We start from the raw sequence: 25,188 nt of genomic DNA, 5'->3' as shown, positions 1-25,188 counted from the left end.
CAGTATCAAAGGCCGACGTAAGATCCAACATTAAGAGAACAGAACATTTACCTGCATCGCTTTGTAACAAAATGTCATTAGAAACTCTAAGAAGGGCTGTTTCAGTGGAATGAACTTTACGAAAGCCAGATTGAAATAATGACCCTGTGCATTCACGTTGACGAGCGTCTGCGAGTGCACTGCGGGACGTGACACTCAGTTTCCCAGCATGCTCCGCTCAGTGTTGGGATTGTTGCTGGAAGTGCTGCTTCACCACAACAGCCGGCCTCGATGGATGTGAGTCCCAGCGAGGCGGAGCCGATGCAAATCGGACACGCCCGGCTTACGCCAGCGGAGAGGCAGTGCGATTTCATGGCTGGTGAGTGTTTATACTGTGGCCGTCACGGACATTTCATCGCCGTTTGCGCCACATAGGCAAAAGGGCATGCACGCCAGTAAAAAGGGGGGGGGGGGGTACTGGTGGGCGAAATAAACATTGCACATTCCCCTCCTCATCTTTTGTTGCAAGCTAGGCTCACTGTTCACACCACCACTCACTCACTCAAGGCTTTGAGAGACTCAGGTGCAGAACAGAGTTTTATTGATGCATCACTTGCTAAAAAAACTGGGCTTAACTATTGAACCTCTGCCTCATGCTCTTCGAGCCTCATCTCTGAATGGACAGCGTTTGCCTGATGTCACCCACGTTACTGAACCTGTCACTCTGTGTTTGTCTGGAAATCACTCTGAATTAATCAGTTTGTTTGTTTTCAAAGCCCCGCTGACGCCGCTTATCTTGTCTATAGTTCTTGGCTATCCTTGGCTGTTGCAACATAATCCACTAATTGATTGGCAGGCTGGCTGTGTGTCTAGATGGGGGGAAGGATGCCACATGACGTGCTTAAAATCCGCCATTCCATCCGTCGGCTCCCCTGCGTCACCCCCACAGATTCCTCCGGATCTAACAGCAGTTCCTTCAGTGTACCATGAACTAGCGGAGGTGTTTAGTAAGAATCGCACTCGTTCTCTTCCCCCACACCGGCCTTATGATTGTGCCATTGATTTGTTACCAGGAGCCCCACTGCCTACCAGCCAACTCTATAGCCTATCGCAGCCAGAAAGAGAAGCCATGGAGGAGTACATTACCGACTCACTGGCTGTGGGAATCATTCGGCCATCTACTCCCTTGGCAGCAGGATTTTTCTTTATTGACAAGATAAGTCCCTCTGGCCATGCATTGACTATCAGGGCTTGAATGCAATCACTGTCAAGAATAAATACCCGCTGCCCCTGCTGACCTCAGTGTTTGAGCTACTCCACAGGATGAAGATATTCAGTAAACTTGACCACCGGAGTGCTAATCATTTGGTTCGCATTAGGGAGGGGGACGAGTGGAAGACGGCATTCAACACCCACCTGGGACATTTTGAATATCTCGTCATGCCTATGGATTAACAAATGCCCCAGCAGTCTTCCAAGCTCTCGTGAATGACATCCTCAGAGACTTCATCAACCACTTTGTTTTCGTCTACCTAGACAATATACTCATCTTCTCCAGGTCAGTGGCAGAACATAAAAGACATGTCAAACTGGTATTACAAAGATTGTTGGAAAACCGCCTTTTTGTCAAAGCAGAGAAGTGTGAGTTTCATGTAAACACCGTTTCCTTCCTTGGTTTCATAACTGAGCAGGGGAACTTGAGACCGGTTCCTGGAAAGGTCAAAGCGGATTTGGAGTGGACCACACCCCCAAACCACAAGCAGCTTCAATGTTTTTTGGGGTTTGCAAATTTCTATCGTCGCTTCATTTGTGACTTCAGCAAAATTGTCTCAACTCTTACTTACCTCACTTCCCCTAAGGTTCTGTTCCAGTGGGGGCAGGTAGCCACTGAGGCATTCGATCATCTGAAACAACGTTTTGCCTCCGCCCCCATCCTCTCCCTGCTGGATATCAACCAACCCTTCATCATGGAGGTGGATGCCTCAGATACAGGCGTGGGATCCGTCCTCTCTCAGAAGACTGAAGGTAAACTCCATCCATGTGCTTACTTCTCTTGTTGTCTTTCACCAGCAGAGTGAAACTACGATGTTGGCGACAGGGAGCTACTCGCCATCAAACTGGCACTGGAGGAGTGGCGGCACTGGCTGGAGGGGACGGCACAGCCTTTCATTGTGTGGACCGACCACAAGAACCTCGCCTACCTTCAGGCAGCAAAACACCTCAACGCATGTCAGGCCAGGTGGGTGCTTTTCTTCACCCGTTTCAAATTCTCCATTACTTACAGGCCCGGGTCCCAAAATGTCAAAGCAGATGCTTTATCACGTCAGTTTCCATCCTCTGAGGGGGATCGGGAGGAGGCGTCGATCTTGCCTCCTGGCTGTGTCATAGGAGGCCTCCCTTGGGAGATTGAGTCGATGGTGCGGCAGGCCCAGCGTACCGAACCTGATCCGGGGACAGGACCCCCCAGGGCGGCTCTACGTCCATTCGTCGGTACGAGCCCAGGTGCTCCAACAAGACACAGCAAGATTTTCATGTCACCCCTGGAATCCAACGCACTGTCTCCTTTCTGGAAAGCTCTTTCTGGTGGCCGTCTTTAGCCCAGAATGCCCGAGAATATGTGAAAGCCTGTACCACCTGCACCCAAGATAAGTCACAAAACACTCCCCCGGTGGGCTTACGTCTGTGGCCCACCTAAAAAGGATAAAGCCTGGATGTACAATGTTGTACTTCTTAAAGAAAATGAATGTATATGATGAAGAGAAAATGATGTTGAGAAAGTCACATGAAATCACAAGATACAAGAAATGTATCTTATTAAAAATGATATGCAATATCTTTAATTCATAACTTTCAAATTTCATACCTAAAGCTAATTTAAACAAATGTAAGGTTAAGAGAAACAAGAGATTTTCTTTTTCAATTTAATTTGAGATGCTAGCTTTGTGAGGACCCAAATGAACTTCCATCAGTGGCACTCACAGTGTCCTTACTGACACCAGAAAATGCAGAGTCATCCTGTTCATGGGTCATTCTTTTGAGCATATTGGTGAAATATGATATGTGACAAGTACACAACAGGAACTCATTTTATTTTTTAATTCAGATAACTCAAATGTAAAAGAGCAAGAAAACATTTTATAATGCTTTAATTATTTCAGAAATAGAATATTCCCATTTGAAATATTTCTTTAAAAGATTGCTGTACATCTGCAAAAATACAAAAACAAAAGAAAATCATCCCTCTAAGCCAAGTTCATCTGGTTTCACCATGCTATATATAACCATGCATATTAAGCTTAACTAAAAGAGTCAAAGGAATGATTTGAAAGACTGGACACGGTTATTTGCTGTTTTTTCCAGTCAGATAAAGTGATCATCTGTTACTGCTTACATTTTTGATTGCCATTTGCTTCTGTTTTGCACAGAGTTAAACAAGCATGAAATGTCTGACTGCATCCTTTTTTGCTGTTTCTATGGTACGTGTCAGAAGGACAGTATAAAATCAGGAGTCAGCGTACGAACCAGCAGCATCTCAGAAGAGAGACTAAGCTACAGAAGGCTTAACCACAGCCATGGATACTGTCAAACATCAGAAAAAGAATACTTCAGGTAAACATTAAATGCTACTAGCTGCACACACTAACATTATTTTACTTAAATTATAACAATGTCCTTTCTGATTATGTTTTTTTCCAACAGCACTCAAAAAATCTAAGTCTGTGAAGAACATCAATCATTACACAAATGTACGCGGTCTGCCTTCTATCGAGAAGATTGTGAGCTCAGTGGAGGACACCCCCAGGCCCATCAGCACCCAGATCGTTGGTACAATCCCAGAATGGATCAAAGGAAACTTCCTGAGAAATGGGCCCGGAAAGTTTGAGATCGGAAACCACAAGTGAGTGCTGCGTCTTTGTGTGTTTATCCATTCGCTTCAGACATCATGAAGCTCACTCCCCTCTGCATTGCATCTATTTCTCTCCAGATTTAACCACTGGTTTGATGGCATGGCTCTCATGCACCAGTTCAAAATATCAAATGGGCAAGTGACTTACAAAAGCCGCTTCCTATCCAGCGACAGCTACCAGACTAACAAGGAGCACAATCGCATTGCTATATCTGAGTTTGGGACTGTAACCATGCCGGACCCCTGTAAAAATGTCTTCCAGCGCTTCCTGTCAAGATTTGAATCACACAGTGAGTATCTTGAAGACAAAGCAGCCTGTTGATGCACTTGCTATAGAATAAGTAATTCAAAGCTTTCTTTCCCTCTAGAGCCCACAGACAATGCCAATGTGAGTTTTGTGACCTACAAAGGTGACTATTATGTCAGTACAGAAACCAACATCATGCACAAGGTGGACCCTGACACACTGGAGACTGAAAAGGTACCATGAGTGTAATGATATACGTGCAGCTGAAGTTTTAGTGGCACATGTATCAAACGGTAAAAGTAGGTATAGAAGCAATAAAAACTGCAAACCTTTTGTGCCATTGCATTTGTTTCTATTAGGTGGACTGGAGCAAATTCATTGCTGTGAATGGAGCCACAGCACACCCTCATACTGAGCCTGATGGTACGACATACAACATGGGAAATTCCTACACCTCGAAAGGTATTTAAGAAACATCAGATCCATTTCCACACTACAGGTTACGGATCAAAGATCTAACAGTATCTGGCATGACAGGATCATACTACAACATTATCCAAGTGCCACCAACCAAGAAAACAGAAGATGAAACCCTGGAGGGAGCCACAGTGCTGTGCTCGATTCCTTCAGTGGACAAGACCAAACCTTCATACTATCACAGCTTTGGTGAGCAAAAAGTCTCATGCAGTGAAGCATGCACATCTTGAATTTGGGAATAAAAAAGCACAGGTATCACAATGGAGTGGTACTCTGAATTGATGCATGGAATGAAAATGATTTAAATCATTGGTTTTCTTATAGTCCTATAGTCTTACTGGAGCTGAGTCCCGCTGCAAAGAATCATAAATAGAAACTTCTTCTCATTTCGTTATAGCAATGTCTGAGAACTACGTGGTGTTCATTGAACAGCCCATCAAGCTGGACCTGCTGAAGATTGTGACAGGCAAGCTAAGAGGAAAAAGTATCAGTGATAGCATATTCTGGGACCCCAAACTCAACACAATCTTCCATCTGATCCACAAACACTCTGGGAAGGTAGGACTCTAACATGCAAAAATGAACTAAGTGATTAAGTAAGGTAAACTTAATTCACAATAAAAAGTATTCTTCCAAGTCTCATAAGTATTGTTCCTGTGACTTGATTGAATTTTGAGTTAAGTTTTGGTCATCTATTTTTAATGAATGCATTTTATTTTTCTTCTAAGAGAGATACTGAATTTAGGTGAATATTTGAATGCAAAGATAGGGTTAGGGTACAAATGTGAAGATATGAAAGCAGTGTTTTGTTGCAAATGCAAGATAAAAGCAACAATAAAAGTGCAATAAAAACATTTTTGTCAAATCAGCAAATAATCATGACAAATAATAGTAATCTGAATACGGATTATGTTAGCATAACTGAAAAATAAAGAGGAAGGGGCTAAAAGCAAGTTTCCGTCTGACACCTGATGCTCTGTATCAATAGGTAGAGTGATGATTTATGTTACAAAGATTTCAGAAGAAACAAATAAATGTTCAGTTTAGTTAATAATTTTTTTTTTTTTTTGCATTTGCATTTGCAGAAATGTGAAATAATATTTAAGTCACATTAATAAAATATTAAGTACAATTATTTGACTTGAGCTAGAACGCAGAACTGAACTAGTGCCACAGTGCATTTCCATTGTTGTTTTTGTGTTTCAGGTAAGCTCCATCAAGTATCTTGCAAAGCCACTATCAACCTTCCATCAGATCAATGCATTTGAGGAGGATGGATTCTTGATCATAGATTTGTGTGCATCAGATGATGGCCAGGCAATCACAAACTACAACATCCAGAACATGCGCAAGTCTGGAGAAGCTCTTGATGAGGTAAGTCAGTTAAGTAAAGCTCATTACTGACTTTCCTGTGCAGTTTATGGAAAATCCTTCGGCTGCTTTTGGTTTATCTGAAGAAAAGATGGTTTGTTGAAGTTAACAAGATCTTCCTCGTCAGGTGTACAACACCTTGAGTAGAGCCTTCCCCCGGCGATTTGTGCTGCCTCTCAATGTTGACCGCGACACACCCTACAACCAGAACTTGATTACCTGGCCAAACAGCATAGCTACTTCTGTAAGAATTGCCAAGAACAAGGTATTAATGTACAGCCATCAGCACTTTACAGAATGCATACCGTATTTTCACGACCATAAGACGCACTGTACTAAAAGGCGCAGTCTCAGTTATGTGTGCCATTACTGTATTTAACACACACATAAGGCGCACTGGATTATAGGGCGCATACAAGTACCGTATGCGTATTTAAAAATAAAGCGGGAGCAAACCTGAGTTCGGTACCTTACTCACATTTCTATTACCGGTAATCGTCATCATCAACAACACACAAGCATACAAGTGTGCGTATTTAAAAATAAAGCAGGAGCAAAACAAAGTTTGGTACTCACATTTTTATCATCAATCAAACCCATCGAAGTCCTCATCCTCTGTGTCTGAATTGAACAGCTGCGCTAAATCTCCATCAAACATGCCAAGTTCACTTTCTTCACTGTCAGAGTCACTTTCCGTGCCATGCGGCTCCTCGGAAATGATGCCGGCTTTTGCGAAAGCTCGAACAACAGTGCCAGCAGACATGTTAGCCCAAGCATCTACAATCCATTGGCAAATTGTGGCGTAACTCGCCCGGCGCTGCCTTCCACTCTTGGTGAAACTGGTCTCCATCGGTCATCCATCGCTCCCAGGCCGCTCGCAGCCTTACTTTGAACGGGCGGTTCACACCGATGTCCAGCGGTTGGAGTTCCTTTGTCAGGCCTCCTGAATGACAGCAAGCTCACAGTTCATTTGTTTCACTAGTTTTTTCACATCGGCTGTGAGATGGACACGCATAGAGTCACAGATTAAGAGCGATGGTGATGCGTGGAAAAAACCACCTGGTCTCCTTACATACACCTCCCTCAGCCACTCTTTCATCATTTCCTCATCCATCCAGCCCTTTTCATTTGCCTTAATGATGATTTCTGCTGGAAACTTCTCTTTAGGCAAAGTCTTTCGCTTAAAAATCACCATAGGCGGCAGTTTCTGTCCATTAGCATGGCAGCCAAGCACAACAGTAAAAGACGACTTTTCATACCCCGTTGTGCGTATCGCTACCATGCTGGTCCCCTTCTTCTCCACAGTGTGACTCACCGGGATGTCAAAAGTGAGCGGGACCTCGTCCATGTTAGTGATGTGGCTGGGCTGGATGTTTTTGTCGCCGATGTGTTTGCTGCAGTAGGAGCGGAAGATGGCCAGCTTTTCCTTATAATCCGCTGGAAGTTGCTGCGCTACTGTAGTCCTGGTCCGGATGGAAAAATGGCACCGTTTCACAAAACGAAAGCACCAAGACGGACCTCCTTGGAAATGTTCAATGTTCATCTCTTCAGCTAGTGAAACTGCTTTTAGCCGAATGGTGACCGTCGAAACGCTTCTCCCGCTCGTTCTTTGCTCGATGATCCACCGCTCGAGTCTTTCCTCCAACTCGGGCCACCTCGCCTTATGTCCGCGGAAACTCAGCTGCGTTTTCTTGACCTGCCGGAGCTTGTTTTCTAGCTTCCTCCATTTGCGAACCATCGATTCGTTAATCTTAAATTCTCTCGCCGCTGCTCGATTTCCATGTTCCTCCGCATAGCTGATGGCCTTCAGTTTAAACTGTGCTTCATAAGCGTGTCTCTTTGCCATTTTCAGGGTTGTTAAAACAACGATGTTCCACATAATGCACATACCCGGTCTTTTAGACAGGTATGTGCGATTGTCCGGTATATACGATCAACACCCACACTTCACCCTTTAGCATTCTCATGGTGTTCTCTACTACGTCCTCCTTACAACACACAGGGCGCACTGCGCTATAGGGCGCGCCGTACTTTTTGAAGAAAATCTAAGACTTTTAAGTGCGCCTTATGGTCGTGAAAATACGGTATGTTGAATTTCTCCGTTTCATTTTACTTTTTCACACAGACATTAAGATTTTATCAATCTTATGGTAGTTAAAATTTACATGCTTTAACAAACCTATTTCTTCTTTCTTTGGAACTTATTTACATTCTGACTTCTATATAAACGCTTAATTTGACTTTGCTACATGTTGACATTTTAATAGCACTTTCACTACCTGAATCTCAGTGATTACCTGTGTTGCTTTTTTTGTTTTTTTTTAAACCTGTGCAGGTGTTCTGTACTCATGAGGACCTGCATGGGGAGGATCTCCATGAATACGGAGGTCTGGAGTTTCCTCAGATCAACTATCACAAATTCAACACCCATCCCTACCGCTACTTCTATGGCTGTGGCTTTAGACACCTTGTAGGGGACACGCTGATTAAGATGGATCTCCACGGAAAACGCATGAAGGCACGTTGTTTTATTGGAGCAAAGAAAAGAGAGCTCGCATTTCCAATCTGTGGAACAAATTAACCCCCACAACTGAAATCAACAGTTTCCAGATAGAAACAGATATAATTGGTTCTATTTTAGTTCATTCACAGAGAGCGCAACTCACCCCAAAGGGGAAAGGGTTATATTAAAGTGTTTTATGCTGATGTCAGCCTTGGTAATATAGAAATCTAGTGTAGTATATTACTGTATGTATATGTAGTAACTTTTTGTGTCATTGTGAAATTATATAATGTTGTATTGAAAAAAAAAAAAAGGCCTTAGTTATATACCAGGCCTCAGGGGACCCCTGGTATATAACTAGTATAAGACTGAAGACAATCCATAAAAATTGTGGGTAATATGGAGTTAACAAACAGTAAACAAAGTTAGAGAGGACTGTCCCACAGGTATTGAGATAGCATTGTTATTGTGATTTTTCTTTTATCATCATGAATGTGATATTGTGTGTAAATGTTCCCTCACAGGTGTGGGAACATCCTGGTCAGTATCCATCTGAGCCGGTCTTTGTTCCCTCTCCTAATGCTACAGAGGAGGATGATGGTGTCATCATGTCTGTGGTCATCACTCCAGACGAGGTTAGTCAGGCTCAGCCATTTTGGACAGGGTACTCTTTATAGATACAGTTTCCTCATACAAATGTAAAACATGGCTGAGCACGAGCTTGGACATCGTGCCGTTGTGTTTTCTACACTGTCTTGTACACCAAGTATTTCTTTACCCATGTCTCTGTTCTCTCCAGGACAAGAGTACATTCCTTCTGGTGTTAGATGCCAAGACATTCGAGGAGCTGGGCAGGGCGGTGGTACCTGTCAACATCCCCTATGGCTTCCACGGGACATTCAATGCCACGGCTTAGACGTCTGATGGATGTACATGTGACTTCACAGGGACACACCTACACTGTGTACATGTTGACTTAAAAGCAAAGACCCTCATTTAAAGAATTCCTTTATTTTCATGTCATAGTGATATGTTAAAGCATGCATGCCTTTTTTCAGACTTAATAAAACCTTAAGTGTCGATATAATCTGTGTTGAAATAAAATCCTTTGTTTCTATTGTTTTTCCACAGCTATCTGTAAATGAAGGTCGTGAGGGTTTTTTTTAATATCTGCTATTTCATGCACTGCTATAAAAAAAGTAAAACTGATTTTATGATACTGTTAAGGTAATGCACAAATTAACACAGAACACATTTTGGAGAAACCTCTGTGACTTTAAAATGTACAATTTCAGAAAAATCCAAGAGTCACTGAGCCTTCTGTCAATAAATGAATTCAATTCAATTCAATTTTATTTATATAGCGCCAAATCACAACAAAATTCGCCTCAAGGCACTTCATAGATACAGAGAAAAACCCAACAATCATATGACCCCCTATGAGCAAGCACTTTGGCGACAGTGGGAAGGAAAAACTCCCTTTTAACAGGAAGAAACCTCCGGCAGAACCAGACTCAGGGAGGGGCGGGGCCATCTGCTGTGATTGGTTGGGGTGAGAGAAGGAAGACAGGATAAAGACATGCTGTGGAAGAGAGACAGAGGTTAATAACAGATATGATTCAATGCAGAGAGGTCTGTTAACACATAGTGAGTGAGAAAGGTGACTGGAAAGGAAAAACTCAATGCATCATGGGTATCCCCGGCAGCCTACCTCTATAGCAGCATAACTAAGGGAGGATTCAGGGTCACCTGGTCCAGCCCTAACTATATGCTTTAGCAAAAAGGAAAGTTTGAAGCCTAATCTTGAAAGTAGAGATAGTGTCTGTCTCCTGAATCCAAACTGGAAGCTGGTTCCACAGAAGAGGGGCCTGAAAACTGAAGGCTCTGCCTCCCATTCTACTTTTAAATACCGTAATTGTCGGGCTATAAGCCGCTACTTTTTGCACAAGCTTTGAACCCTGCGGCTTTTAGTCAGGTGCGGCTTTTCTATGGATTGTCCATGATTTTTGTCATATCGTAAGACGATTTGTTTTGTTTGTTCCGCTGTTGTACGGCACAACGTTGCCTGGCGGAAGGATCGGGGTTCAAGAGTGGTATGTTAGTCACATGTCCGTCCGCCAGGCAACGTAGTGCCGTACGAAGTAGCGCGAAAAACAAACTTCAAAGTAGCACTACGCGTTCAGCGGGAGTCGTGGATGATGAGCGGCGATAAACTTGCAAAAAGCAAGTTATGCCCAACTCCACCGGTGGATTCTGACAGCGTGGAAAAGTGTGAAAACATCCACGATCACCAACGGATTTTGAAGGGCTGGACTGCTGCATGATGGAGAGGACACTGCCACGGCCCTTCTTAGGGTGTTCGACTCTGACACTGACAACGAGGATTTCTTTGGTTTTGAAAGTGACAACGAAGGAGAGAAGCTGAGAGTGGATGACGAAGCCATCCTGAGCCTGTTCGTTCCGACACTGGAGAAGAGGACTTTGGTGGTTTTAGTGTGCAGGAAGAAGAGAAAGATGGTGGTGAATGACTGACTTTTCTTCTTGTTAAAGCTGTGTCACTGCACCTGAGCCTAAAAGGTAGTCCGAATCTATTTTTCTGGTGTGCTATAGGTTACTGTTATGTACTACATGTGCAAATATGTACCCATAACTTGTTTTTCAAAAATATTAATAAAAGGGGTGTGTCTCCAAACAGCCATCTCTTTCCTGACAATTCCCTTTGTGCATATTCTCTTACATATGATAAGTCAACATTGAAACACCTACGGCTTTTAGTCAGGTGCGGCTAATGTATGTACAAAACAGGATTTTCCCCTGATTTTAGCTTGTGCGGCTAATATTCAGGTGCGCTTTGTAGTCCGGGAAATACGGTACTCTAGGAACAACAAGTAGGCCTGCAGAGCGAGAGCGAAGTGCTCTAATAGGGTGATATGGTACTACAAGGTTATTAAGATAAGATGGGGCCTGATTATTTAAGACCTTGTATGTGAGGAGCAGGATTTTGAATTCTGGATTTAACAGGAAGCCAAAACAGGAGAAATATGCTCTCTCTTTCTAGTCCCTGTCAGGACTCTTGCTGCAGCATTTTGGATCAGCTGAAGGCTTTTCAGTGAGTTTTTAGGACTTCCTGATAATAATGAATTACAGTCGTCCAGCCTGGAAGTAATAAATGCATGAACTAGTTTTTCAGCGTCACTCTGAGACAGGATATTTCTAAATTTAGAGATGTTGCACAAATGGAAGAAAGCAGTCTTACATATTTGTTTAATATGTGCATTGAAGGACATGTCCTGGTCAAAAATGACTCCAAGGTTCCTCACAGCGTTACTGGAGGCCGAGGTAATGCCATCCAGAGTAAGAATCTGCTTAGATACCATATTTCTAAGATTTTCAGGGCCGAGTACAATAACCTCAGTTTGATCTGAATTAAGAAGCAGAAAGTTAGCGGCCATCCAGGTCTTTATGTCTTTAAGACATTCCTGCAGTTTAACTCATTGGTGTGTGTTATCTGGCTTCATGGACAGATAGAGCTGGGTGTCATCTGCATAGCAGTGTAAATGTATGCTATGTCTTCTAATGATGCTGCCTAAGGGAAGCATGTATAATGTAAACAGAATTGGTCCTAGCACTGAACCCTGTGGAACTCCATAATTAACCTCAGTGTGTGAAGAGGACTCTCCATTTACATGCACAAACTGGAGTCTATTAGATAGATATGATACAAACCACTGCAGTGCAGTACCTGTAATACCTACAGCATGTTCTAATCGCTCTAATAGGATATTATGGTCGACAGTATCGAACGCTGCACTGAGGTCTAGCAGGACAAGCACAGAGATGAGTCCACTGTCAGAGGCCATAAGAAGATCATTTGTAACCTTCACTAAAGCTGTTTCTGTGCTGTGATGAACTCTGAAACCTGACTGAAATTCTTCAAATAAACCATTCCTCTGCAGATGATCTGTTAGCTGTTTGACAACTACTCTTTCAAGGATGTTTGATATAAAGGAAGGTTGGAGATTGGCCTATAATTAGCTAAGACTGCTGGGTCTAGAGATGCTTTTTGAGTAAAGGTTTAACTACAGCTAGCTTGAAGGCCTGTGGTACATAGCCCATTATTAGAGATAGGTTGATCATATTTAAGATCGAAGAATTAATTAATGGCAGGACTTCTTTGAGCAGTTTTGTAGGAATGGGGTCTAAAAGACACGTTGATGGCTTGGAGGAAGTCATTATTGAAGTTAACTCAGAAAGATCAATTGGAGAAAAAGAGTCTAACTTAACATTAATGGTACTAAGAGTAGCTGTAGATAATATTACATCTGTGGGATGATTATTGGTAATTTTTTCTCTAATGATAAAAATTTTATTTGTGAAGAAGTTCATGAAGTCATTACTAGTTAACGTTAAAGGGATTGTTGGCTCAAAAGAGCTCTGACTGTTTGTCAGCCTGGCTACAGAGCTGAAGAGAAACCTGGGGTTGTTCTTATTGTCTTCAATCAGTGATGAATAGTAAGATGTTCTGGCTTTGTGGAGGGCTTTCTTATAAAGCAGCAAACTATTTCTCCAGGCTAAATGATGATCCTCTAAATTTGTGACACGCCATTTCCTCTCCAGATTACGAGTCATCTGCTTTAGGCTACGTGATGGAGAATTATACCACGGAGTCAGGTACTTCTGATTAGAGACCTTAGTTTTCACTGGAGCTACAGTATCCAGAGTCGTACGTAGTGAGGAGGTGAAATTATTAACAAGATAATCGACCTCTGTTGGAGCAGCGTTCAGATAGCTGCTCTGCTCTATGTTGGTACAGGGCATTGAAGATGATAACAGTGGGTGGATTATATTCTTAAACTTAGTTACAGCGCTTTCAGAAAGACATCTACTTTGATAAAGTCTACTCTCCACTGCTGTGTAATCAATTATTGTAAATGTAAATGTTATCAGGAAATGATCAGACAGGAGAGGGTTTTCAGGAAACACTGTTAAATGTTCAGTTTCTATGCCATATGTTAAAACAAGATCTAGAGTGTGATTAAAGTGGTGGGTGGGTTCTTTTACATTTTGAGAGAAACCAATTGAGTCTAATAACAGATTAAATGCCATGTTGAGGCTGTCATTTTTAGCATCTACATGGATGTTAAAATCACCCACAATAATTATTTTATCTGAGCTCAGAACTAAATCAGATAAAAAGTCTGAGAAATCAGACAGAAACTCTGTGTAAGGCCCAGGTGGACGATAGATGATAACAAGTAAGACTGGTTTCTGAGTTTCACAGCTGGGGTGGACAATGTTAAGCACCAGGCTTTCAAATGAATTAAAAGTCTGTCTGGGTCTTTGTTTGATTAATAGGCTGGTGTGAAAAATTGCTGCCACACCGCCCCCTCGGCCTGTGCTTCAAGATTTCTGGTAGTTAGAATGACTCGGGGGTGTTGATTCATTTAAACTAACATAATCATCCTGCTGCAACCAGGTTTCTGTAAGGCAGAGTAAATCAATTTGTTGATCAATTATTAAGTCTAACAGAGACTTGGAGGAGAGAGACCTAATATTTAATAATCCACATTTCACTGTTTTACTCTTTGGTTCAGATGTGGATACTGCATTGGTCTTTCTTTGTAATTGTTTATGTTTAAGTTGTTTGTTGCTGGTTTTTAGTTTGTTTTTTGTCTGTTTGGGAGCTGACACAGTCTCTATGGAGATGGGTTTTTGGGGGGGTAGCAGGAGGAGAGAAGCTGCAGAGAGGTGTGTAAGACTGCAACTCTGCTTCCTGGTCCCAACTCTGGATAGTCATACTTTGGGGGGTTTAATAAATTTGTCCATATTTCTAGAAATGAGAGCTGCTCCATCGAAAGTGGGATGGATGCCGTCTCTCCTAACAAGACCAGGTTTCCTCCAGAAGGTTTGCCAATTATCTATGAAGCCCACATCGTTTCTGGGACACCACTCAGACAGCCAGCAATTTAAGGAGAACATGCGGCTAAACATGTCACTCCTGGTCTGATTGGGGAGGGGACCAGAGAAAACTACAGAGTCCCACATTGTTTTGGCAAAGTTGCACACCGATTCAATATTGATTTTAGTGACCTCCGATTGGCGTAACCGGGTGTCATTACTGCCGACGTGAATTATGATTTTACTGAATTTACGTTTGCCCTTAGCCAGCAGTTTTAAATTTCCTTCAATGTCGCCTGCTCTGGCCTCTGGAAGACAATTGACTATGGTTGCCGGTGTCTCTAGCTTCACATGTCTGAGAACACAATCACCAATTACCAGAGTTTGACCCCCAGCGGGTGTGTCGCCCAGTGGGGAAAAACGGTTAGACACATGAACGGGTTGGTGGTGTACCTGGGGCTTCTGTTTAGGACTATGCTTCCTCCTCACCGTCACCCAGCCGCCCTCTTTCCCCAGCTGCTTGGGGTCTGCCGGGTAACAGCTAGCGGGGCCTACGCTATTTTCGGCTGCACCAGCTACAGGGGCCTGGCTAGCTATGGGTGAATGAAGGGTGCGAAGCAGAGTCTCCAATTCAGTAATCCTGGCCTCCAGCGCTGTAAATATGCTACATTTGTTACAGATATCATTACTGCTAAAGGAGGCCGAGGAGTAACTAAACATCTGACACAATGAGCAAGAAAGTGCAGGAGGGACAGGTGAAGTAGCCATGGTGCTAACGAGTCGGCTATGAGCTAAGCTAAGCTAGCGAAACAGTACAGAGACATTGAGTGAATACTTTGGTTATAAATTAGGTAGTGAGTACACAGAAAGTGTGCTTCGGATGAAGCACGAGAAGATTATACTATGAAAATAGAATGTATTTTAAAGTTTTTAATTAAATTAAATTGCTACGCAGATAAGCTACTCAGAAACACCACTGTGTTTGAGCAGGAACAGGAAGTGATACTCTACCACAGAGCGAGCGAACACCAAGTGATAGCGACACCAAGAGTGCAAGATCAGATGCTATGTCTATGAAGCTGCATTTAAACTGGCAACAATATTTATTCTCATTTTAGAAGGATATTTTACAGCAACATACAGGGGAGGAGGAATCCCCACCAGCCATGGTTTCTCATTGTAGAGGCGATATACGGTTTCTAACTTGCGTTTTAGTCCAATGTGGCACATTGTGCATAGTGCCCGCTAGATGAACTGCAATGTGTTCTTCATAGACTTTGGGTAGTTGAAAAACAGTGCGTATGAAAGTCCAAAAGAGAATCGCTCTCCATCTTCAGTGCGGTTGGACTGAGAGCTTGGGATATGTTTTTATAACCTAACCCTACTTTAAACCTCTCCACAATTTTATCCCTTACCTCTCAGTTGTGTTCCTTGATCATCATGATGGATTTTGGTCACTCTCACAAACATCGGAGGCCTTTACAGAACAATGTAAAGGGGGCTGAATAAATACTCACACCACACTTTTCAAATTTTTATTTGTGAAAAATGTTGAAAACCATATATTGTTTTCCTTCCACTTCATATGGTGAAGTATGCTTTACTTTGTGTTGATGTACCATGAAATTCCCTCAAAGTGTGAAGTCTGGAAAACCTTAAGCGTTATGAATACTATTTCAAGGCACAATAATTTGCAGCATAAAAAATTATTAGAGTGATTAGAGACTACATAAAATTATTGTATTGTGTTTTTTTTGTTTTTTATTTTATTGTGTGGCTTTTTTGAACATGTTAAAGTAATAGAATAAGCTTATTTAATCAAACCCTTTCCTATTACCGAATTTCCCAGAGGAACCCACCTGAGGGATTAAAGTTTTATCTTATCTTATTATTTGTACTAATAATCATCACTGTTTCTTCATGTTTATACCATATCCTATCATAAATCCTTCCTTTTAATCTGTCACATGTGTTTGGCTGTGTTACTCCAGATACATATACATAAACAAATAGATACACCACATACATGTGCGTGTACACAAACACATATGGTGTGGCTCAGGAGGTAGAGCAGGTCATCTGCTGATTGGAAGGTTGGTGGTTCGATCAGAGTTGCTCTCCGATGGAGGGATTCGCAGTCCAGAATGTTATTTTCTTTGCTCAATACTGAAATGCTTATTTATTATATTTTTTCCAGCCTATTTTATCATCTGTTATAACACCAAAAAACTTATGTTCATGAACTCTTTCAATTTTCACAACATCTGTCTGCACATGGAACAGTTTACCTCCTCACGTCAGATTCTCCAAAAGCTTAGAAACTTTTAAAACTGCTCTTAAAACTCACCTCTTTTCATTGGCTTTTAGAAAGGTTTAATTTATTTGTTTATTTATTTTTTATTTGATCAGCGAGGTGTTTTACGAAATTGTGTTCTATTGTATTTTTATCTGTATTTACTGTACAGCACTTTGGTCAGCCTTGGTTGTTTTTAAATGTGCTCTATAAATAAACTTGACTTGACTTGACATGACATGTGAGTTTATTTGAGAATTCCCAAATCATTGATTGTATCAGGTGCTTTTCAAAGACCTAGGAATACTCTGGCCAGTGTTGGGGAGTAATGGAATACATGTACCGACGTTACGTATTTAAAATACAAAATATGAGTAACTGTATTCCATTACAGTTACTGTTTAAAAAGGTGATATTCAGAATACAGTTACTTTGTTGAAATAAATGGATTACACGGCGGTCTTTTCCTGTTCCATATGTTAGGCTATGACCTCTCTATTTTTGGTTATTCCACGCCGGTGGAAACCCAAACAAAAAACGCGAGGCTCTAATGCCTGTGTCTCAATCTCGCAGCCCATGTCACCTCTACTTGTGGCCCGCTTAATGGCGTGAAGAAATTATTTTTTTTAATTATTATTCAAAAATGATTTAATATGAAGGCAATAGGTGTTACAGGCATAGCCCTAAAGAATGTAGCTTCATGGGCAGTGTAGTCCGTGCTGCAGGGAGAATGGACTGCCAAACCTGCCAAACCCATTATGTGTGAAAAAGGAGAGTGGAAAATTACGAGCTGTCACCGAGCAGCAACGGGAGATGGAAGCATGTAAATATAATTGGGGTACACAGCTGAACCTAATTAGACACGACCAGACACAAACCTTCAAAGTAAAACATGAAACTCACAGACTGTTTTACAACACAAACTCGGGGACACGAACAGAGCACAAGGGGAAGACACAGGTAGGAATGATAAAACACTGAACACCAGAATCAAACCCTAAGAACTAATACAAAATCAGAAGAAACTAAAGAATAATAACAATAAACTCAAAACAATGGGTCACCGCTCCAGGACCATGATGATAATAATAACCACTGCAGCCAAAAAGAGAGCCTGATGAGCCCAACTGTAAGTAAGCTATTAAGACTCGACTGTACGCTGTGTTCGTGTTTTTCTCTGAAACAACAAGTTCTGTTGGAGCAGCCTTTCAACGCCTCTCTCTGTCTCTCACTAGCAAAATTGACCCAGACAACAAAGTAAAGCTAGTTTTCCACTACGAGCCCGACACGAACCCGACGTATCAGCCAGAGGTCCCTTTACTACGGTTCAGAGCCGCAGATCTGTTTTATATACGCGAGGAATAGTTTTCTATACGAGATCACTGCAAAAAGTGCAGCCTTACCTAATGTCCACCTACTGTTACTCATTTATATTAAGATTTAAAAATCTAGTTGGTATTGGTATGAAGAGTAACCTTCAGTAACAACTGGAGAATTGTGGAAGTAGAGAAACAGGCTTGTAATATGTGAAGTGGTGCCTATCCCCAAATTTATGGATTGGAGACCAACTTTGAGTTAGTGTCTTGCCTAAGGGATTGAACCACCAACCTTTAATGTATCCCATATAACATCCCTTAATATATTAGTGTTTAGTGTTTATTATTTTACTATACTACTTTAATATACTATACTAGTACTTTCTTCATACCCGTATAATATAGATCAATTTATTTGTTTTTTGTCATTATTTTCTACTTCTTTTGTTCTTTGTTTTATGAATTCCTTATACAATGTATTTTTCTTTTCACATGCATTTTGTAAACCCTCAGTGATCTATGGTCAATCTGAATATTTTTACTTTCTGCTGTATTGTGTTGTTGAACAGTTTTTATTATATAATGTTACGTTGTGGAAGTACGTAAGAACGACACAAGAGCTCATCACATTTTTCTCCAGCTTTAATCTCGGCATCCCACATCTGAACTCACAACCTCCTCCTACATCCTCCTACAACCAAAGTAGTGGGCAGATCGATCCAAAAATCGATCGTATCGATACCAAGTCGGAGCAGTAAGCGTCACGTGATAGAGCGGTTGTGGCGTGCCAGACCTGTCGGCGGTCTGGTTGAATATTTGGAGCCTCGCTACCAACCCTGCATTTCATCTCCGAGAAAGTTATCCCAGAGAAAGCAAGTGTGTAAGTTCATCTCTGAATGTTTGTAAAGCGTTCCCACGTTAACCGATATATGGAGCGACTGCCTCTTCTCTCTCCCTCCCTCTCCTGCTGCTACTTCAATCATGAAACTGATCAATGATCAGCTGATCGGCTTTTCTGTTGCGAGAATTACATAGTTAATTCTTCAAAAAAGTTACTGAGGTTTGCAAACAAAGTTTTTTGCAGCTGTTTACCTAAAAATGCAGCCGAGGCGTTTTTTAAACAAACATTTCAAAATATTTATAGAACAATCAGCTGTTTTGCATCAAATCTGATGCCACACAAATTATTTGTGCCACTCCAAAAAATAATTTCTGTCCACTATGAGATGAAGGAGAACAACAGCCTGATACCTGCAGGCCTGACAACAGCAGATGTATCACTGCTGTAACACCTGTAACATTCAGCAGTCGCCTCATTGTTCTGACACACACAACAAAACTATTGACTACACTAAACACTAACTACACAAGATTTGCGCTAAACGTCGCAAATCTCTCACATCTCAAAACCGCCGTCACTCCTAATACTTCCTTCCGTTTCTTAACAACTAAATGCCATGTTTTGATTGAAAAATGTACCATGTCGACCAAACAATGGGAAAGGGTGGGGGGTGTTTTGGTTTCATCTTTGTTCACAGGCTTTCGAGTGTTTTCCTTATAAAACACAGTTTTTACCGTTTCTTCCCGCAGTAAATATAAACAACGATAGTATTCAGGAAGAAAAACAAACACTGCATTTTTTTTTTTTTTTTTTAAAATCACAACTCTGGTTTTACATGGCCGATCAACACAATTTAAAAACGGGTATAAAGTCCACACCTTTTCCGTCGGTTGTTCCGTCTGTCCTGCTCACATTTCCAATGGTTATACATAGGGCTGCTCGATTATGGCAAAAATGATAATCACGATTATTTTCACTGAAATTGAGATCTCGATTATTTGACGATATTTATTTAACCCTTTAAGACCTACTATAGAACCAAGTCCGCCAGAGCTTATATTATTTTTTTTACATGTTGTAGTGCCATTTTTGGGAGCATTTCAAGTTGCTATAAAACTGTTATAAGCCCATATTTTAATAATATGTATGCATTAAGTCCATAGTAACTACATTAATTGCAAAAAAGTGCAATAAACTACAAAAAAATAGAAAATCGTTTTTGTTTTTTTTACATATATTTCTACTTGGAGAAATTTAAGAGGTTTATCCCTCAAAACTTTAAATAAAAAAAAGTTGCAAAAAAATAGTTTACAACAACAGGAAATTTATTTTGAGTGTCTTCATAGTTTTATTTTGGAGATACACCAATTTTTATATACTGCAGGAAAAACGAAAAAACAATCCTATGATGCAAATTTGCAAAGAAAACAGCATGTGCATCAAAATAAAATATTTCCAGCAGTGCAATTCGAGTTCTAAGCATCCCAGAAACTATTCAGAAAGGTCAAACATGACCAGTATAGGCTTTTAAGGCGTACAAGTAAAAAAAAAAAAGATTTTCCGCGAAGATGACATCACTTCCGGTTTCGGGCAGGAAATGACGGACATGCGATAGTTCGCGCTGACGTCTGTTTCACTGTGGGAAGTGTTACGAACAGCTGATCGGATCGGCAAAGCGTGTTTCTGGAGTATTATGTTTTTGTTCCTGCAAGAGCTTTTAATGCAGTTTTTGCAAAGCTTTATGTGGAAGGAAACCGTGACCGAGGACAAGCTGATGGCATAAGTTGTAAGTACAACTCCTCCGGTTTCATATGCAAAACAAATTATTGCGCTAGCTTACACGGTTCAGGTTCTACAGGGATTTAAAAATAGTTACACAAAACGGAGCGTGCTGCTCTGACCGGCTTTAAAGGGTTAACAATAACAATGTATTGAATAATGACTTTAAAAAATAATATAAAATAGTGTGCAACACCACTGAAGTTTTTTTTACCTCTCTTTTCAACCAACAGCAGTCACTCTCCTCTCCAAATAACTTCTGCTTAGCTTTCCGAGCTTCCCTCGGGTCCTCTTAATCAGCGGTCTCCAACCTTTTTTGCGCCACGGACGGTTTATGCCCGACAATATTTTCACGGACCGGCCTTTAAGGTGTCGCGGATAAATGAGGGAGGGGCTAATAATCGACTCAGTCATTTTTAATGATCGTTGAAATTCCAGATCGTAATCGTGATTAAAATTCGATTAATTGAGCAGCCCTAGTTATACACGTTGTCATTAACGTGGCTTCACTCCACATCAGCCACGCCGCTTTGCTAGCTAAAACACCGGTGTTGGCACATAAGGACGCTGTCATAGCCTGTCAACGACGTTGATTAGCTGCGCATGTACGTGAATGTGAATCGCGTGATTGGCTGGACTATGGGATAAGGTTATATACATACATAATACATAATAAATGTTTTAGTGTGTTAGTACAGGTGGCTACGGAACTGGATCAACGTCCTCCACAAGCACAGCGGCTGGAGCAAAATGATAGATTAACATAATTGGAACCAACTCCATGTACAGTGGGGCAAAAAAGTATTTAGTCAGCCACCGATTGTGCAAGTTCCCCCACCTAAAATGATGACAGAGGTCAGTAATTTGCACCAGAGGTACACTTCAACTGTGAGAGACAGAATGTGAAAAAAAAATCCATGAATTCACATGGTAGGATTTGTAAAGAATTTATTCGTAAATCAGGGTGGAAAATAAGTATTTGGTCACCTCAAACATGGAAAATCTCTGGCTCTCACAGACCTGTAACGTCTTCTGTAAGAAGCTTTTCTGTCCCCCACTCGTTACCTGTATGAATGGCACCTGTTTGAACTCATCATCTGTATAAAAGACACCTGTCCACAGCCTCAAACAGTCAGACTCCAAACTCCGCCATGGCCAAGACCAAAGAGCTTTCGAAGGACACCAGGAAAAGTATTGTAGACCTGCACCAGACTGGGAAGAGTGAATCTACAATAGGCAAGCAGCTTGGTGTGAAAAAATCAACTGTGGGAGCAATCATCAGAAAATGGAAGACATACAAGACCACTGATAATCTCCCTCGATCTGGGGCTCCACGCAAGATCTCATCCCGTGGGGTCAAAATGATCATGAGAACGGTGAGCAAAGATCCCAGAACCACACGGGGGGACCTGGTGAATGACCTGCAGAGAGCTGGGACCAAAGTAACAAAGGTCACCATCAGTAACACACTACAACGGCAGGGAATCAAATCCCGCAGTGCCAGACGTGTTCCGCTGCTGAAGCCAGTGCATGTCCAGGCCCGTCTGAAGTTTGCCAGAGAGCACATGGATGATACAGCAGAGGATTGGGAGAATGTCATGTGGTCAGATGAAACCAAAGTAGAACTTTTTGGTATAAACTCAACTCGTCGTGTTTGGAGGAAGAAGAATACTGAGTTGCATCCCAAGAACACCATACCTACTGTGAAGCATGGGGGTGGAAACATCATGCTATGGGGCTGTTTTTCTGCCAAGGGGACAGGACGACTGATCCGTGTTAAGGACAGAATGAATGGGGCCATGTATCGTGAGATTTTGAGCCAAAACCTCCTTCCATCAGTGAGAACTTTGAAGATGAAACGAGGCTGGGTCTTCCAACACGACAATGATCCAAAACACACCGCCCGGGCAACAAAGGAGTGGCTCCGTAAGAAGCATTTGAAAGTCCTGGAGTGGCCTAGCCAGTCTCCAGACCTCAACCCCATAGAAAATCTGTGGCGGGAGTTGAAAGTCCGTGTTGCTCGGCGACAGCCCCAAAACATCACTGCTCTCGAGAAGATCTGCATGGAGGAATGGGCCAAAATACCAGCTACTGTGTGTGCAAACCTGGTAAAGACCTATAGTAAACGTTTGACCTCTGTTATTGCCAACAAAGGTTATGTTACAAAGTATTGAGTTGTATTTTTGTTATTGACCAAATACTTATTTTCCACCCTGATTTACCAATAAATTCTTTACAAATCCTACCATGTGGATTCATGGATTTTTTTTTTCACATTCTGTCTCTCACAGTTGAAGTGTACCTCTGGTGCAAATTACTGACCTCTGTCATCATTTTAGGTGGGGGAACTTGCACAATCGGTAGCTGACTAAATACTTTTTTGCCCCACTGTACATCTTAACCTGAAGAACAAGCTTTGAGGACAATCAATCTCCCTGAAGACAAAAGGCAGTACGAGAGGAACTGCGTTGACTTCAAGAGTCAACAAGGTGAACAGACAGCAACACTGCCCTAAACCTTAAAGGGTTCAGCAGCATGTACAAATACCATCGTGGATGGAAGCATGCACTCCCAATCACAAGCTGGGAGGTTCACCAGCCACATCACTGTGTGTGAATGGAATTGAGAATACTGTCTGAGTTTCACATTTGCCATACTGGGAGTTGAAATGGCAAAGGAAGAGACTGAAAAGAGTGAAAGACAAAAGGCAAAGCTGAAGAAGAACGGCCCACTGGGCCTCTGACACGCCACAACCGTGAACTGCTGCAGATGCAGGAGAGAGACAGAAGCTGTGAGAAGTGGGAAGAGAGCATAGAGAAAAAATGAAGTCTGTTGTTGTTAATGTGAGAACACATGGTAATTGGGTTGGAAAACTGTCTTGTCGAGGCAGATTAAAAGGATCGCAACAAAGGTAAAAATAAAATGCACACAAACACACATAAACAGAGAAATGTGAAGGAAAGGCAGCTTTAAGTACATGCTCTGCTGAATCTGCAGCTCCACTGCACACACATCCATTAAACCTGCCTACTAACACACACACATGCAATGAAGATCAGCTTGTTGTCTCTCATCAGTGTTAAAATAGTGTAAATTTAACAGACACTTGTTATCAAATGCTGAGTGTATCCACTGCTCTTCAGGTTGCAGGACAACCGTTTAACTTTTGTGAAAGGAAAAAAAAAAAAAGACAATACAAGACAATACATTTAGTTTTTAATATGGTAAATTGTGATATGCTTTCTGATTGATTGGAGCAACACAAGTAATTTACTGTATGAAGTAAATTCTCTTTTGTGATAATATTTTGAACTTGCATTCCTGTTGTCCTGTCAACTTAGTGGGTTATAAGCTGATATGCAAATTAGTTGATTGTTACAGGGAAAGATGACTCGATTATGAAACAAGTGAATAAGATGTAGCAGAGGGTTGAAATGAGTTCTGTGTTTCTGATGTATGGGTGAAGCTTGCACCCAGATACACACCTCTGAATACACAAGAACAAACTTGTTTTGTGAAATACATGACGACATGTTAATGAACAGAGGTAGTGACTCTTAAGTCTGATTTCAGACCATGTAAGCATCAGTTATTAATTAAAGCCAGAAGCAGTGACTGCGGCACTTCATGGCAGGTTCTAACCCCTACAGCATGTTGTTTCACCTCAAAGTAAGACATTTCCTGTGATTTTTCAGGCAGATTTTGGGGTTTTGTTTTAGTACCAGGCTGATTCTGCCAGTTAGGTTTGGGTTGTTTTCTTTTTGTAAGAGAAATACAGGTTTATATATATTTAGACATGTCCTGAACAAGGCCTAATATGTTTGTTTTTGTAACAGTGCACTTAGGAAAAAACCTGCCAGGTATCATCCCTCTGGGGTGATATTTTGTGTGTTGATGATTTAAAAGCAGGCCTGCAAGATTGGAAGTAAAAGTGCTATAAAATACTTTACTGAGAGCAAATACAAGGTGAGCTTCTTTAGATTACAACGGGCTTCTGAGGAAATTCACCTACCTAGGACACTGACCATATTAGATGGTAAGTCCTGTGTTTAAAAGGATTGTAGCAATTCAATGCATTTCAAAAGCAATAAGAATTGTTTTTATCTGCAGCTCCACTGCTAATGTTTTTTTCTCTGAGGGTCTTTGTGGAGGATTCGGCACAGACATGAACGAAGATGAAGCAGGATGTGCAGTGAACACAGAACATCTTAGTGTTGGGCCCATTATCATATCACAGTTGAACTCACAGTGTGAAAAACAAGTGAGTGACATTACCTATGAAAAGTCACTGGTTACAGTAGTTTTAAATAAAAACATGGGATGATCCATGATTTGGGCAAATTATGGCAACAGTAGTGTTTCTAATGATTTTGGGAAATAAACTGCACATGGCACACGTGTGCCTGTGGTGTTGGATGCCTTATTACTCCTATGACCCTACAGTTGTTTGCAAGTGTGAAGTTTGTATTTACTCACTGATTTTGGTTTCTAGGTAATTGTGGTGTGGATGCAGGCTCCAGGCGGAGCGAAGAGTTAGACCCACTAAACATGACATTAATACTAATTTTATTCTCTAA

The 25,188-nt window shown here is 41.5% G+C and overlaps 2 protein-coding genes across 4 annotated transcripts in view; one reads left to right on the top strand and one right to left on the bottom strand.

Moving 5' to 3' along the window:
• The window catches only part of tex12 (testis expressed 12), a 75,772-nt gene that overhangs the window by 19,684 nt on the left and 30,900 nt on the right, over positions 1 to 25,188 (bottom strand). The window contains exon 6 of one of the 3 annotated variants that reach the window (XM_080889175.1): positions 9,856 to 10,066. The exons of the other annotated variants lie outside the window; for them this stretch is intronic. Coding sequence (XP_080745301.1) covers positions 9,999 to 10,066 — 68 coding nt within the window. The 3' untranslated portion in view covers positions 9,856 to 9,998. Of the gene's footprint in view, positions 1 to 9,855; positions 10,067 to 25,188 lie in introns of those variants that run through there. 3 annotated transcript variants of the gene reach the window in all.
• LOC308401004 (carotenoid-cleaving dioxygenase, mitochondrial-like) lies at positions 271 to 9,670 on the top strand (the record flags this gene model as incomplete). The annotated part of the gene is made up of 15 exons (XM_080889071.1): positions 271 to 358; positions 1,450 to 1,537; positions 2,078 to 2,218; positions 2,264 to 2,469; positions 3,679 to 3,877; positions 3,965 to 4,176; positions 4,255 to 4,367; positions 4,493 to 4,595; positions 4,671 to 4,799; positions 5,008 to 5,168; positions 5,817 to 5,984; positions 6,109 to 6,246; positions 8,317 to 8,499; positions 9,009 to 9,119; positions 9,284 to 9,670. 15 exons carry the CDS (start codon positions 271 to 273, stop codon positions 9,398 to 9,400), a joined length of 2,157 nt encoding a protein of 718 aa, XP_080745197.1. The 3' UTR covers positions 9,401 to 9,670.

This window comes from Rhamphochromis sp. 'chilingali' (assembly GCF_963969265.1).
Source record: "Rhamphochromis sp. 'chilingali' genome assembly, chromosome: 8".
Lineage (NCBI taxonomy): Eukaryota > Metazoa > Chordata > Actinopteri > Cichliformes > Cichlidae > Rhamphochromis > Rhamphochromis sp. 'chilingali'.
Note: the sequence above shows the minus strand (reverse complement) of the source record. Positions and strands in the feature narration are given on the sequence as shown.